The sequence below is a fragment of the Rosa chinensis genome, chromosome 2, assembly GCF_002994745.2.
Source record: "Rosa chinensis cultivar Old Blush chromosome 2, RchiOBHm-V2, whole genome shotgun sequence".
NCBI classification, from domain to species: domain Eukaryota; kingdom Viridiplantae; phylum Streptophyta; class Magnoliopsida; order Rosales; family Rosaceae; genus Rosa; species Rosa chinensis.
The window spans coordinates 63,626,863-63,639,593 of record NC_037089.1 but is presented as its reverse complement, the minus strand read 5'-3'; the positions used below and the strand labels follow the sequence as shown (position 1 = coordinate 63,639,593).

The following is a 12,731-nucleotide window of genomic DNA, read 5'->3' as shown; positions in this document are numbered from 1 at the left end:
CCTTCCTATGCTAAAGATACAAAACAAAACATTCCATTCTTACAAAGAATACAAGGAGATATAAGTGGACCTATCCATCCAGAATGCGGCCCATTCAAGTACTTTATGGTTCTGGTGGATGCTTCGACACGCTGGTCACATGTCGTTCTATTGTCCACAAGAAATGTTGCATTTGCAAAACTCCTAGCAGAGATTATACGTTTAAGGGCTTACCACCCTGATCACCCTATCAAGTCTATAAGGCTTGATAACGCTGGAGAGTTTACATCAAAAGCATTTGATGATTATTGCATGTTTATTGAGATCGATGTAGAGCATCCTGTACCCCATGTGCATACACAAAATGGTCTCGCAGAAGCCACCATCAAAAGGCTATAGATGATGGCTAAGACATTGGTTATGCGCACCAACCTGCCTATATCTATATGGGGTTATGCAATATTGCATGCAGTTTTACTTATTCGTTTCAGACTCACTGCTAGCCAACCATTTTCTGTGTACCAGTTGGTAACTAGATATGAGCTTGACATTTCACACTTATGCATATTTGGTTGCACAGTATATGTGCCTATTCTGCCCTTACAGCGTACCAAAATGGGTTCTCACAGACAATTAAGTATTTATGTTGGATACGAACCCTTGACATGCGATCTTTTTACCGCTAGATTTGCGGATTGTCGCTTTGATGAGACAGTCTTTCCATCGTTAGAGAGAGATAGGAAAAATGATTTCCAAGGGAACGACATGAATTGTCGTGGTTTGTCCCCACTCTGTCTTCACAATGTGAAAGTGAAGTGAAAAGAATAATCGATCTTCAGAACGTAGCAGATTCGATGCCTGATGCGTTTACTGATATCGCAAAAGTGACGAGATCACATATACCAACTGCAAATGTGCCTGCAAGGTTAGAAGTCCCCAACAAGGGGCATAGTACCGCAGATAGAGGCACTACAACCACACTTAGTGGAGGTGTGGTTGAGGCCGTGGCTCCCCAAAAGAAGAGGGGGAGGCCACTTGGTTCGATTGACACTCACCCAAGGAAGAAGAGGGCGAGTAAGGAACAAACCGATCCATTAATCATCAATGTAGAGAATCCTTCTCATGAGATTGTGTCTAATTATAGTTATGTCCATGAATCAATACTGGAGGATGCTCTGATGTTTGAAATGATTCCAGAGAACAAAAGAAATTTCAATGGATTATGAGAGTGCGTATGAGTTGATGGAAAGATCTTCCATACACATTGATGATGTATTTGCAAATACAGTTGCTCAAGAAATCATAGAGCACGATGATATCGAACCACGCTCTGTTGCAGAATGTCAACAAAGAGCAGATTGGCCTAAATGGAAAGAAGCAATCCAGGCAGAATTAGATTCTCTGACAAAGAGACACATATTTGGTCCAGTAGTGCTAACCCCACCAAGTGTAAAACTTGTAGGACATAAATGAGTCTTTCTTAGAAAGCGTAATGAGAAGAATGAAGTACAAGGTTTCTCACAACGCCCTGGAATTGACTACGAGGAGACATACTCTCCCGTAATGGACGTTATAACGTTCCGCTACTTAATTAGCTTGGTAGTTTCCGAAGGACTGGAAATGCAGCTCATGGATGTGGTTACTGCATATCTCTATGGGGATTTTGATTCAGAGATATATATGAAAGTGCCTGATGGCCTTACATTACCCAAGTCAAGCGACTCTAAACCACGGAGTGCTTTTGCAATTAGGTTGAAACGCTCACTTTACGGATTGAAACAATCTGGGCGGATGTGGTATACCCGTATAAGTGACTACTTGATTAGGAAGGGATATAAGAACGATGAATTATGCCCCTGCGTATTCATAAAGAAAACAAGTTCCGGATTTGCAATTGTAGCAGTATATGTTGATGATATGAACATAATAGGTACTCTTGATGAAATAAGAGAAACCGCGAGCTACTTGAAATCCGAATTTGAGATGAAGGATCATGGGAAAACTAGATTCTGTCTAGGCCTTGAACTAGAACACCGAGTTTGTGGAATACTAATCCACCAGTCTACGTATGGCCAAAAGATGCTCAGGCGATTTAATATGGACAAAGCACATCCTGCTAGCACTCCCATGATCGGTCAAAGTTTGGATGCAAGGAAAGATCCATTTCGTCCAAAGGAAGATGACGTAGAGGTGTTGGGAGCTGAAATTCCCTATCTAAGTGCAATAGGCGCATTATTGTACTTAGCCCAATATACTCTACCAGACATTGCATTCTCAGTGAACTTGTTAGCTAGATTTAGCTCAGCGCCAACGTAGAGTTACTGGAATGGTATCAAGAACATTTTCCGATACCTAAAAGGAACCATTGATTTGAGACTATTCTTTCCCTACAGAGAGACAAGAGGGACCGCAGATGGAACTGCAATCCCTAAAGGAAATGTTGATAACGAAAGCGCCACTCACTACACCGAAACGCCAAATGACGTTTTGGTTGGTTTTGCTGATGCTGGGTACCTCTCTGACCCACATAAAGGTAGTTCCCAAACTGGTTATATATTTACCATTGGGTACACGGCGATATCTTGGAGATCAACAAACCAAACCCTTGTGGCTACCTCCTCGAACCACTCAGAGATCTATGCTTTACATGAGGCAGTTCGTGAGTGTGTATGGTTAAGAGCTATCATTACACATATCGATGGACTAGTGGTTTGAGTTCTACCACTGAAGAGCCTATTGCATTTATGAAGATAATGCAGCTTGCATCGAACAGATGAAACTAGGATATATCAAGGGTGATAATACAAAACACATATTGCCAAGGTTTTTCTACAATCAGCAACAACAGGCCCTCCTCAAGATTCAAGTTAATCAAGTAAAGTCTGAGGAGAATGTGGCAGATTTGTTCACCAAATCATTGTCTAAGGTCATATTTGAGAAACATATGAAAAACATAGGAATGCGAAGACTTTCCAAGCTCCCCTGATTAATGTAAGTATCAGGGGAAGGTGTAGACGTCAGGGGGAGTCTAACACACACATGTCATACTCAAATGTAAAAGGTGCGTTGTACTATTTTCCTTCGACCAATGTGTATTTTTTGTCCCGCAAGGTTTTTATTGTTACTTGGCAAGGTTTTTAGTGAGGCAACAACTCATGCACCATTTAGACTTTGACTTGGCACAAGGGGGAGGATACACGATATGCAAAGTTGCATACTGCAGGGCACAAACAGAGACTTATAGAACTGCAACTGCTTTCATCACACCACATAATAGAAAAACAAAATATCCTCTTTGAGAGAAAAGTGTTTTATCTCGATCATTATAAATTTTAAGGACTAGTCAATCGTAGAAAACTTGGCAGCAGTCATATATATTAAAATCAGTTCAAATCACAAGGGAGTAGAAATCTTCTATCCCATGGTACTTTGAAGTTTGAACAATATTGTTATATCTCGTTGCTTCTTTGAACATTTCAGAAGGCCCGGGCATTAAAATGCCAGAAATGGACGCGACTTATTCGTAGCTGCAACCCTGAAATCTTCTATCCCACTAGTACTTTGAAGTTTTAACAATATTGTTATATCTCGTTGCTTCTTTGAACATTTCAAAAGGCCCGAGCATTAAAATGCCAGAAATGGACGCGACTTATTCGTAGCTGCAACCCTGTACTTCCCATTTCTTCATAACTTCAATTTCTTCGCCTCGCTCCAAGTTTTCATCTGGTAAATATGCAGTACTCCTTTCTCCCTTTCTTTTTTATCACTTACTTTTTTTCAATAATCAACCTTCCATTCAGTCTCCGTGCCGATGATACAGTAGAATATGCCAACTGCAGCCAACCTATTACCTGCGGGAGCGTCAAAAGCAACATCTCTTACCCCTTTTGGGGGGCGAACCGAGCCGAATACTGTGGCAAATCTGGGTACGAGGTCACATGCCAAGCCGATGCCCCAATGATCACCATGAGGAATATCACTTTCAGAATTCTTGACATGAGTAGTACAACAACTCCTACTGTAAAAGTTGCTAGGCAGGATTACTGGGGAACTATCTGTCCCCCGACATATGTTCCCACAAACCTCATCTTCTCTCTCTTCAATTACTCTTCTGGGCTTCTGAACGTGTCTTTTTGGTACGGATGCAATACAAACGTAACAGCAGTCGCTGGTAATTCGCATTTCTGCAACAGTAGCGTCACTGCTACCTATCTCACACAGACACAGACGAGAGCTAGTAATGCCTCAGTTGATCCAGTTACTACGGGCGCCTGTCAATATAAGGTTATGGTTCCGGTATTTGAATCCGCTTCTGAGGCTCTGGACAACAATGCTACAGATATTCAGACTGCCATAGATGGTGGTTTTGAATTGGATGTGCTAGATGATGATACTGGCCTGTGCGAAATTTGCGTGGCATCAGGAGGAGTTTGTGGGCAAGACTCTACTAGTGCTCAATTCATTTGCTTTTGCCAGGATTCATCTTCAACAGCCACATGTTCTGAAAACTCTTCAACAATTCCAACTTCATCAGGTACAGGTACGTAATATACCTCGACATATACTCTCCTATAGTCAACTAAAGATGAGGAAGATCATCGAAAATATTTATTTCACTTATTAATTCAATCGATCAGGCGGTTAAGAAACAGGGTAGAGAAATAAAAGCACAAGCTTGACCCGGCTTCGTTTAGTAATGAGAAAATTTTCTCATTTTGCCAACTTAATTAGAGTAAATATTATTCAACAGACTGAAAATTCAACCTTTTTGGTATAGAAATCAACCTACACTAACAGTTCCAGTTCAGGGCTAATTTCCTCTATAGAATGCTTGGGAAGTTGCCCGTTGGTCATAACTCATAAACATGTCATATTTTTTCCATGTTTGGTTGACTAAATTGTCATTGACCGGCACTCCAAAAAGACCCAAAATTGTCATTGATCGGCACTCCAAAAATACCCGTTGCCGCATGACCCAGTTTGATCAGTACGCCTTATTCATCTTTCATGTCGCCGCACTTTACCCCCCTAATCCTGAATCTCTGTTTAAGCTATGGTCCTTTTCTTGCTTTGTTCTTGCCTCCGAGTCCTGAATCTCTGTTTAATCTATGGTCATTTTCTTTCTTTTATTGATCGATACACTTGATTATACTCTAATAATACACTTTCAACAAATCTGCGGAATCACTTATAAAGCCAAAGTGATATTTCTGAAAAATCCCTTGTTTTTTTCCTTTTAGAAGAATCGGTAAATTCTTCATAAATGTGGTGATGATTTAAAAGAACGTGCCATATACTTGCTCGATAAAAGTAAGTACACTACACTTGCATACACCTGAACACAATAAATTTGAAGCGAGTATAAATTTGAAGCAAACTAAGAATAATTGATTACACCTCATACTCAATTTAACCGTGCGCGCGGTTACCACAACTCAAAAAACTGGGCCCCCTCTTGAGCTGGAGGAGCTTCCAAAATTAAGTAAAGCGAAAGAACGACATACCAATTTAAACGAAGTCTCAAATATGAGCCAAAACTTGGACTCCAACCCACCCTGAACTTGAGGCCCGAGCAGCATCCATGTCAAAAACATGGACCTTGCATGGCCGAAATGTAACTCCCCGAACCAGGTAAAGGTAAAATTAGGTACCTAATACCGAATCTGAGGTGTCAGCGTAGAAATGTAAAACAAAATTAAAAATAACGCTAAATATATTTTCAGAAATCATCAAAAATAAAATATTTAAAATAACAAAACTTTAGTTACAAAGAGAAATAACGCCTTGTGATCTATCTCGCTCAAACCCACTATAATCCTTTTCAATTCCCGTAAATATAAGCAACATCTCCCTTAGTCATCTCGATAAATATGTCGTACCTCGTAATGCACTTGAACAAGAATCTATAGGGGTGAGTTTTGGTTAGTAGGGCCAAACATCTTTAGATTATTCTTATCAATGTAAAACAAATAAGTTATCAACCAATACTTTATAAATGATAAAATAGATGCATGTATGCAAATGAACTCCACTTAATTATCCGTTAGTCCATGTATCAAAAAGAGAGAGTCAACACATCTCATATCATGTATGTTACCAACCGGGGGTGACCCTAAATGTTTCGAATATATAATCTAACAACCCAAAAATAATTCAATGTACAACCCCTTTTAATTTGTTAGTTATCTTTTTTGCTCATGACCTTCACAATGAGATCGTTTTATCAACACTCTTCATTGAAGGGGCATACTTTTCCCGATTTGTGAACTTGTGGCCTGATCATAGGTCCTTAATGCCTAATGACGCCAAATTCAACCCAACAAAAGGATTCATTTCTTTTCATCCCATTTGGATACCAATGTTGCTCGCATCCTTCCACATACACCACTTTCAAATGCGTACTCTCAATGCCTCTCTATGCATTATGTATGTCAATTTGAATATCAATGTTCGTAATATAATATCCAACACATGCTTTTATAGAAAGCGATAATATTTCATCAAGTAATTTATCGACTACACATCCTTTTATACAAAGAGCTAACATTCGAGATTTAAATCAAGCGATAATATGTCTTGTCTTGCCTAACGAAGAGACCAGGACAAAGCCCACATCACCGGCTCTCTTTCAAAAAAACAAATGATAGGTTAAATCGAAATTACCGAAGAGGATTTCTATAAGGAATTAAGGATATCGGCAATTAAGTTTTTATTGCCGTGTTTCTTTTGTCTTTTATCTCATTCAATATAAATTTTAAAGACTAGTGAATTGTAGAAAACTTGGCAGAGAGTATATACATTGAAATCAGTTCAAACCACAAGGGAGTAGAAATCTTCTATCCCATTAGTTCTTTGAACATTGTTTTCTCGTTGCTTCTTTGAACATTTCAAAGGCCCGGGTATCAAAATCCCAGAAATGGCCGCCACTTATTCGTACTGCTCCTAGTTGCAACCCTATGCTTCCCTTTTCTTCATAACTTCAATTTCTTCGCCTCTCTCCGAGTTTTCATCTGAAAAATATGCAGTGCTCCCTTCTACCTTTCCTTTTGATCATTTTTTGTCAATCAATCTTCCATTTAGTCTCCCTGCTGATGATACAGGAGAATATGGAAGCTGCAGCCAAAGTATTAGCTGTGGGGACGTGAAAAGCAACATCTTTACCCTTTTTGGGAAGCGAACCGCGCTGAGTACCGTGGCAAATCTGGGTTCGAGGTTACATGCCTAGGAAATGTCCCATTGATCACCATGAGGAATATCATTTTCAGAATTCTTGACATGATCAGCAATAGTAGTACTACAGAAACTTCGACTGTAAAAGTTGCTAGGGAGTAGGGAGGATTACTTGGGAACTATCTGTTCCTCGCTTTATTAGCCACAAACCTCTCCTTCTCTCTCTGCACTTACTCTTTGTGATTCAAAACATATCTGTTTACTATGGATGCAATACTACTTCAAGTGTAAAGTCGCAGGTAACTCGCATGTCTGCAACAGTAGCGTCACTGCTTCCTATCTCACACAGATGAAAGCCAGTAATGTCGCAGTTGTACAACAGAAGTTTCGGTTCCCGTATTTGAAACCGCTTCTGAGAGGCCCTGGACAAATAATACAACAGTTATTAAGATTGCTATAGATGGAGGTTTTGAATTGGATGTGCTAAATGATGATACTGACCTTTGCAACAATTGCGTGGCATTAGGAGGAGTTTGTAGGCAAAACTCTACTAGTGCTCAATTCATTTGCTTTTGCATCATTCAGAATCAGTAGCAAAAAAGAGACAGAGCTGCCTTCTAAATTGGGTCTAAAAAGATTGTATGTAAGTTCTTTATGTACTGGTTTCTTTAGTGGATTTGTTACCAGCATAGGGCCCATAGTTGTTTTCCTTTTTCAAGGATTTTACTGCATCAACAGCTCTTGTGTTGTAGTTGGCTGATTTATTTTTTCGATTGGTGTGATAATCTGGGAATATCATAACTTCCTCAAGAAATTTGATACAACTGGTTACAATTAGCTAGGATCGCAGCTATTCTGCAATCATAATCTAGGACTAAAACCACTTTGCAATCCTAAATCGAAAGTTTGAGTTTGTGGCCTTGAATTGTTACTCATCCTACTAGTCTAGATATACACCTGGATTTTATACTTACACTAGTTCAAGTGTAACAGTCGCAAGTAATTCGCATGTCTGCAGCAGTAGCGTACTGCTTCCTATCTCACACAGATGAAAGCTAGTAGTGTCGCAGTTGATTCAGCTACTACGGGCGAGTGTCAATATATGGTTATGGCTCTGGTGTTTGAATCCGCTTCTGAGTCTCTGGGCAACAACGCAACAGATATTCAGACTGCCATAGATGGTGGTTTTGAATTGGATGTGCTAAATGATGATACTGGCCTATGCAAAAATTGCGTGGCATCAGGAGGAGTTTGTGGGCAAAACTCTACTAGTGCTCAATTCATTTGCTTTTGCCAGGATTCATCTTCAACAGCCACATGTTCTGAAAACTCTTCAGCAACTCCAACTTCATCAGGTACAGGTACGTAATATACCTCGACATATACTCTGCTATAGTCAACTAAAGATGAGGAAGATCATCGAAAATATTCAATTCACAAACTTCACTACAGTACTTGGCTTTGGCTCCGGCTCCGGCTCCGGCTCCCGCTCCGTCCCGTACTGATGCTTCTTACTCTTCTTACGCAATTTCTTAGGCACAAACTTTTTGATAAACTTTGCTCCCATCTCAGGCACAGACTTCTTTCTACCCTTACTCTTCTTACCAAGCGAAACCGACAAGTCATCAGTATGATCACCCGCCTCAATCTTCTTCCACTTCTCATCATCGACAACCAAATACTCAATCAAGCTCATATGACTATTACCTTCATCAATACACACACTACCACTACTCTTAACCTCCACAACCTCAATCTCTTCAATTGAAGAGTCTGATTCAACGTCTGATTCAACCCTAGGTTCAGCCAATTCAAACACAACACCATCACTCTTTTCTTTCACAATCACATCACTCCTCAAAACCAATATTGCAAAGCCGATCCTTTTGGCCATATATTGCAAGGCCGATTTCGCATTCGAGCAAGTTTTCATTAAACAAGAAAAGTGCTTACCTTCCATAAACAAAAGCAGAAGCAGAAAAGCTGACAATGTGATCCCAACGGCGAGCTTGGTGGTGCACATAGCCAAAACCACCACTGCAAACACCTTCGCCACCGCCACAATAACCGAAGTCAAATATCTACACCTGCCACGGGCCGATTCCTCAACAGAACTTTCCGCATCCGAAATCCGAGAATCAGTGTTTTCCGAAACACCATGATCATCTTCGCCGGCCATGAAATTCTCGATCTCTCCCGAACTGTGTACCACCAAAATCGACAAATCACAGGAACCCTTTTCGGAACACGAGATGATCGGATCACAGACCCGGTCAACGGGATTTCCGAATTTTTCTTCTTCCTGTTCTTTTTCGACTGTTTTCTCAACCGATGGCGGTTTTTGACGCAGAGATATCTATAAGAGGGGCGGGAAATCAAAAAACAGGATAGAGAATTATAAGGTCAAGCTTGACCCGGCGTCTTTTAGTAATTTGCCAAATTTAAGTAGAGTCCAATTCAGGGATAATATTCTGTCATGCTTCTCTATTTTGGTCTAAAACATTACCCAAAATTGTCATTGACTGAGCACACCACCCAAGTTTGCCATGATATTACCAACTTTGATCACTAGGCCTTATTCATCTTTCATGATGCCGCACTTTGCCCCCAACTCCTGAACCTCTCTGTTTAAGCCTCTTTCCTGCCCATCATCTCTTTTAATTGATACACTTAATTAAACTAGTATATACACTTTTAAAAAATTTGCAGAATCTCTAAGATGGAGCTGAGATGATAATAATTGCCATTCTAAGCATAGGAAACAAATTGCCAAATGGTCTACCGATTTCGTTTATATATGTTTTTTTTTTATCATAAATGATTCCGCCATAGGCATAGGAACCTCAATAATGTATAGGACTGTCATGATCAGCTCGCCAACAGTCCTGTCTTAATGTACCGGACTCTCATGATCAGTTGATGTCTCTTAAATACATCAACACTGACCATATATATCCTGCACATCTACCTCATTTGTTCAATCATCGTGTTAGAAGGTAAAAAAAAAATTTACACATTTTAAAAAGCCTCTTGAATCGTAATCTTATGTTTGTTATCTCAAGACCTCATGGTAGATTTGTTATTTCTATGAATATTTGTTTTCTTTGTCACACAATCTAAGATAGTCATTAACTCAATTTTTGAATATAGGCATTTCAGTAGGAGTTTCTGGGGCAATCCTAATAGTTTAATGTATCATATACATATCAACGAAAAAAAAAATCTTCTCCAACTATTACGCTTTGGGCAATCGATCCATAATTGAGAATTGAGATGATAAAGTTGTTCTGTTAAAAATAGAGATAATTACCACTAACTACAATTTGCTACCTTTTCTTCCCATGCGCCGGAGCCAGAGACACGTTGTCCTTGCGATCATTTACAGCTAGCTACATTTGCATTAAAGACATAAAGATAGTTAAATTTCTATAAAATTACCAAAATTGCCACTCAGTGTATCACTATACGTAAGCTCTCTCTCTCTCTCTCTCTCTCTCTCTCTCTCTCTCTCTCTCTCAAATCCGTTTCTCCCCAAAATCAAAACCTCCATTTTAGTGGCGAAGCAACAAAGCGAGGATCCGGCAGCAAAGCAACAAATCAAGGCTCCGGCGGGGAAGCAATGAATCGAGGCTCCGGCGGCGAAGCAGTGAATCAAGGCTCCAGCGGCGAAGCAACTAATCGAGGCTCCAGCGGCAAAGCAACGAATCGAGACTCCGGTGGCGAAGCAACAGATCGAGGATCTGGCGGCGAAGCAACAAATCGAGACTCCGGTGGTGAAGCAACAGATCGAGGCTCCGACGGCGAAGCAACAGATCTAGGATCCGGCAGAGCCAATCAATGAAGAAGAGGACGAGGGAGAGCTCGAGGCAGTTGCTCGCTCCGCCCACTCCGATGATGAAGACACAGGCGGCGAAGCAACAAATAGAAGCTTTGCCGGCGCTAGGCCTTGAAGGTTAGTAGCCAAAGAAATTTCTAGTTATTGAGGGTCAATAGATATAGTCTCTGATTACTAATTGATTGTTTGATTTGGTTTGGTTATTGAGAAATCCAAAGAAAGTGAATAATGAATTTATGCAACTAGGTTACTAGATTTGAGATCTAATTAACTCTCTGATACAGTATAGTTAGGGTTAGGATGAGAAGATGCATGAAACTATTTACAAATGGTGAAAAATTGCAATTGCAGTTAAGCATAGTGAAGACTGAAGAGTGAGTAGTAATAGCATGTTTGGTTTGAGTAAAACCTAAGTTTTGGCTTGATTGAATAGTTTTGAAGGTCATTAGCATTAAAATTTCAATTGCAGTTAAAGCTAGTGAGAATTGAGTACTAGAAGCTTGTTTTGAGGGTCAGTAGCATTGAAGTTTCAATTAGAGTTAAAGCTAGTGAGAATTGAGTACCAGTAGCTTGTTTGGCTTGATTGAATAGTTTTAAAGTCAGTAGCATTAATATTTCAATTGCAGTTAAAGCTAGTAAGAATTGAGTACCAGTAGCTTGTTTGGCTTGATTGAATAGTTTTGAAGGTCAGTAGCATTAAAATTTCAATTGCAGTTAAAGCTAGTGAGGATTGGGTACCAATAGCTTGTTTGGCTTAATTGAATAGTTTTGATGGTCAGTAGCATTAAAATTTTAAACGCAGTTAGCAAAACCTGAGTTTTGAGAGTCAGTAGCATTAAAATTTCTGTTATAGTTAAAGCTAGTGAGGATTGAGTAGAAACAATCTGTTTGGAGTGAGTAAAACCTGAGTTTTGAGGGTCAGTAGCATTAAAATGTGCAATGTGTGCAATGGGGTATTGAGGGTCAGTATCCTTCTTTTCCTTGATAAAATGGAAGAGTTCAAATTTTTACAGTAACATATGTGCACTTAATATCTTGGCTCCTTATTTGGTCAACATAAGAGTTCATATTTGAGTGGAACTGAGTTAGATTTTGAGGGTCAGTACCCTACTGAGGTGTGTTTCAATAGCTTCAGTATTTCCTTAAAGTTGTTGGTTTCTAGCATCTATATAATTCATTACTTTGAAAATGTGGATGCATCATTTGATTTCCTTACAATCCTATTCTTCATTCTGCATAATTGTGTAAATACATAACACATGACTTTCATGTGTAAGCTACTGAGGGTCAGTACTCATAAAGATGTTCTACATATATTCACATATTTGAAGGTCAATAATTTTAGTTTTTAGCAATACTCATATATTCACATATCACATACGCAGATTAATGACAATGGCAAAGAGGAAGGCTGCTGCAATAAAAGGAAAGGAAGCAATGTTAATTTGCTACTATATGTAATATGCCTGCAGCAATGTATATGTAAGATTTCTTTTTACTCACCTTCCTGCATGTCAATAGCTTTAACTAAATGAATACCTTCACTTAGATTTTCTATCATTTTGTAGTTTGATTGTGGAGCATATATATCCTAAACTATATACAACAAGTTGCAAATAACCAAGGAGTCAGGGATAGAAGAATGTGCTACAAATTGAAAAGGAAATCAAAGAGAGCCTCAAGCACATGAGGAAATCCTGCTGGAGAAACTTCTTCACCATGAGAAGAGGTGAAATTCAAAGCAACT

General features: G+C 39.4%; 1 protein-coding gene across 2 annotated transcripts; it reads left to right on the top strand.

The window, feature by feature from the left end:
• Positions 1–3,512: 3,512 nt before the first annotated feature.
• LOC121051596 (LEAF RUST 10 DISEASE-RESISTANCE LOCUS RECEPTOR-LIKE PROTEIN KINASE-like 2.7) lies at positions 3,513–7,880 on the top strand. 2 transcript variants are annotated; one of them, XM_040514216.1, is made up of 2 exons: positions 3,513–4,513; positions 7,080–7,880. In XM_040514216.1, exons 1-2 carry the CDS (start codon positions 3,712–3,714, stop codon positions 7,202–7,204), a joined length of 927 nt encoding a protein of 308 aa, XP_040370150.1. In that variant the 5' UTR covers positions 3,513–3,711; the 3' UTR covers positions 7,205–7,880. The 2 variants fall into 2 exon arrangements, with proteins under 2 accessions (XP_040370150.1, XP_040370149.1); XM_040514215.1 differs by having other exon boundaries at positions 3,513–4,519.
• Positions 7,881–12,731: the final 4,851 nt, after the last annotated feature.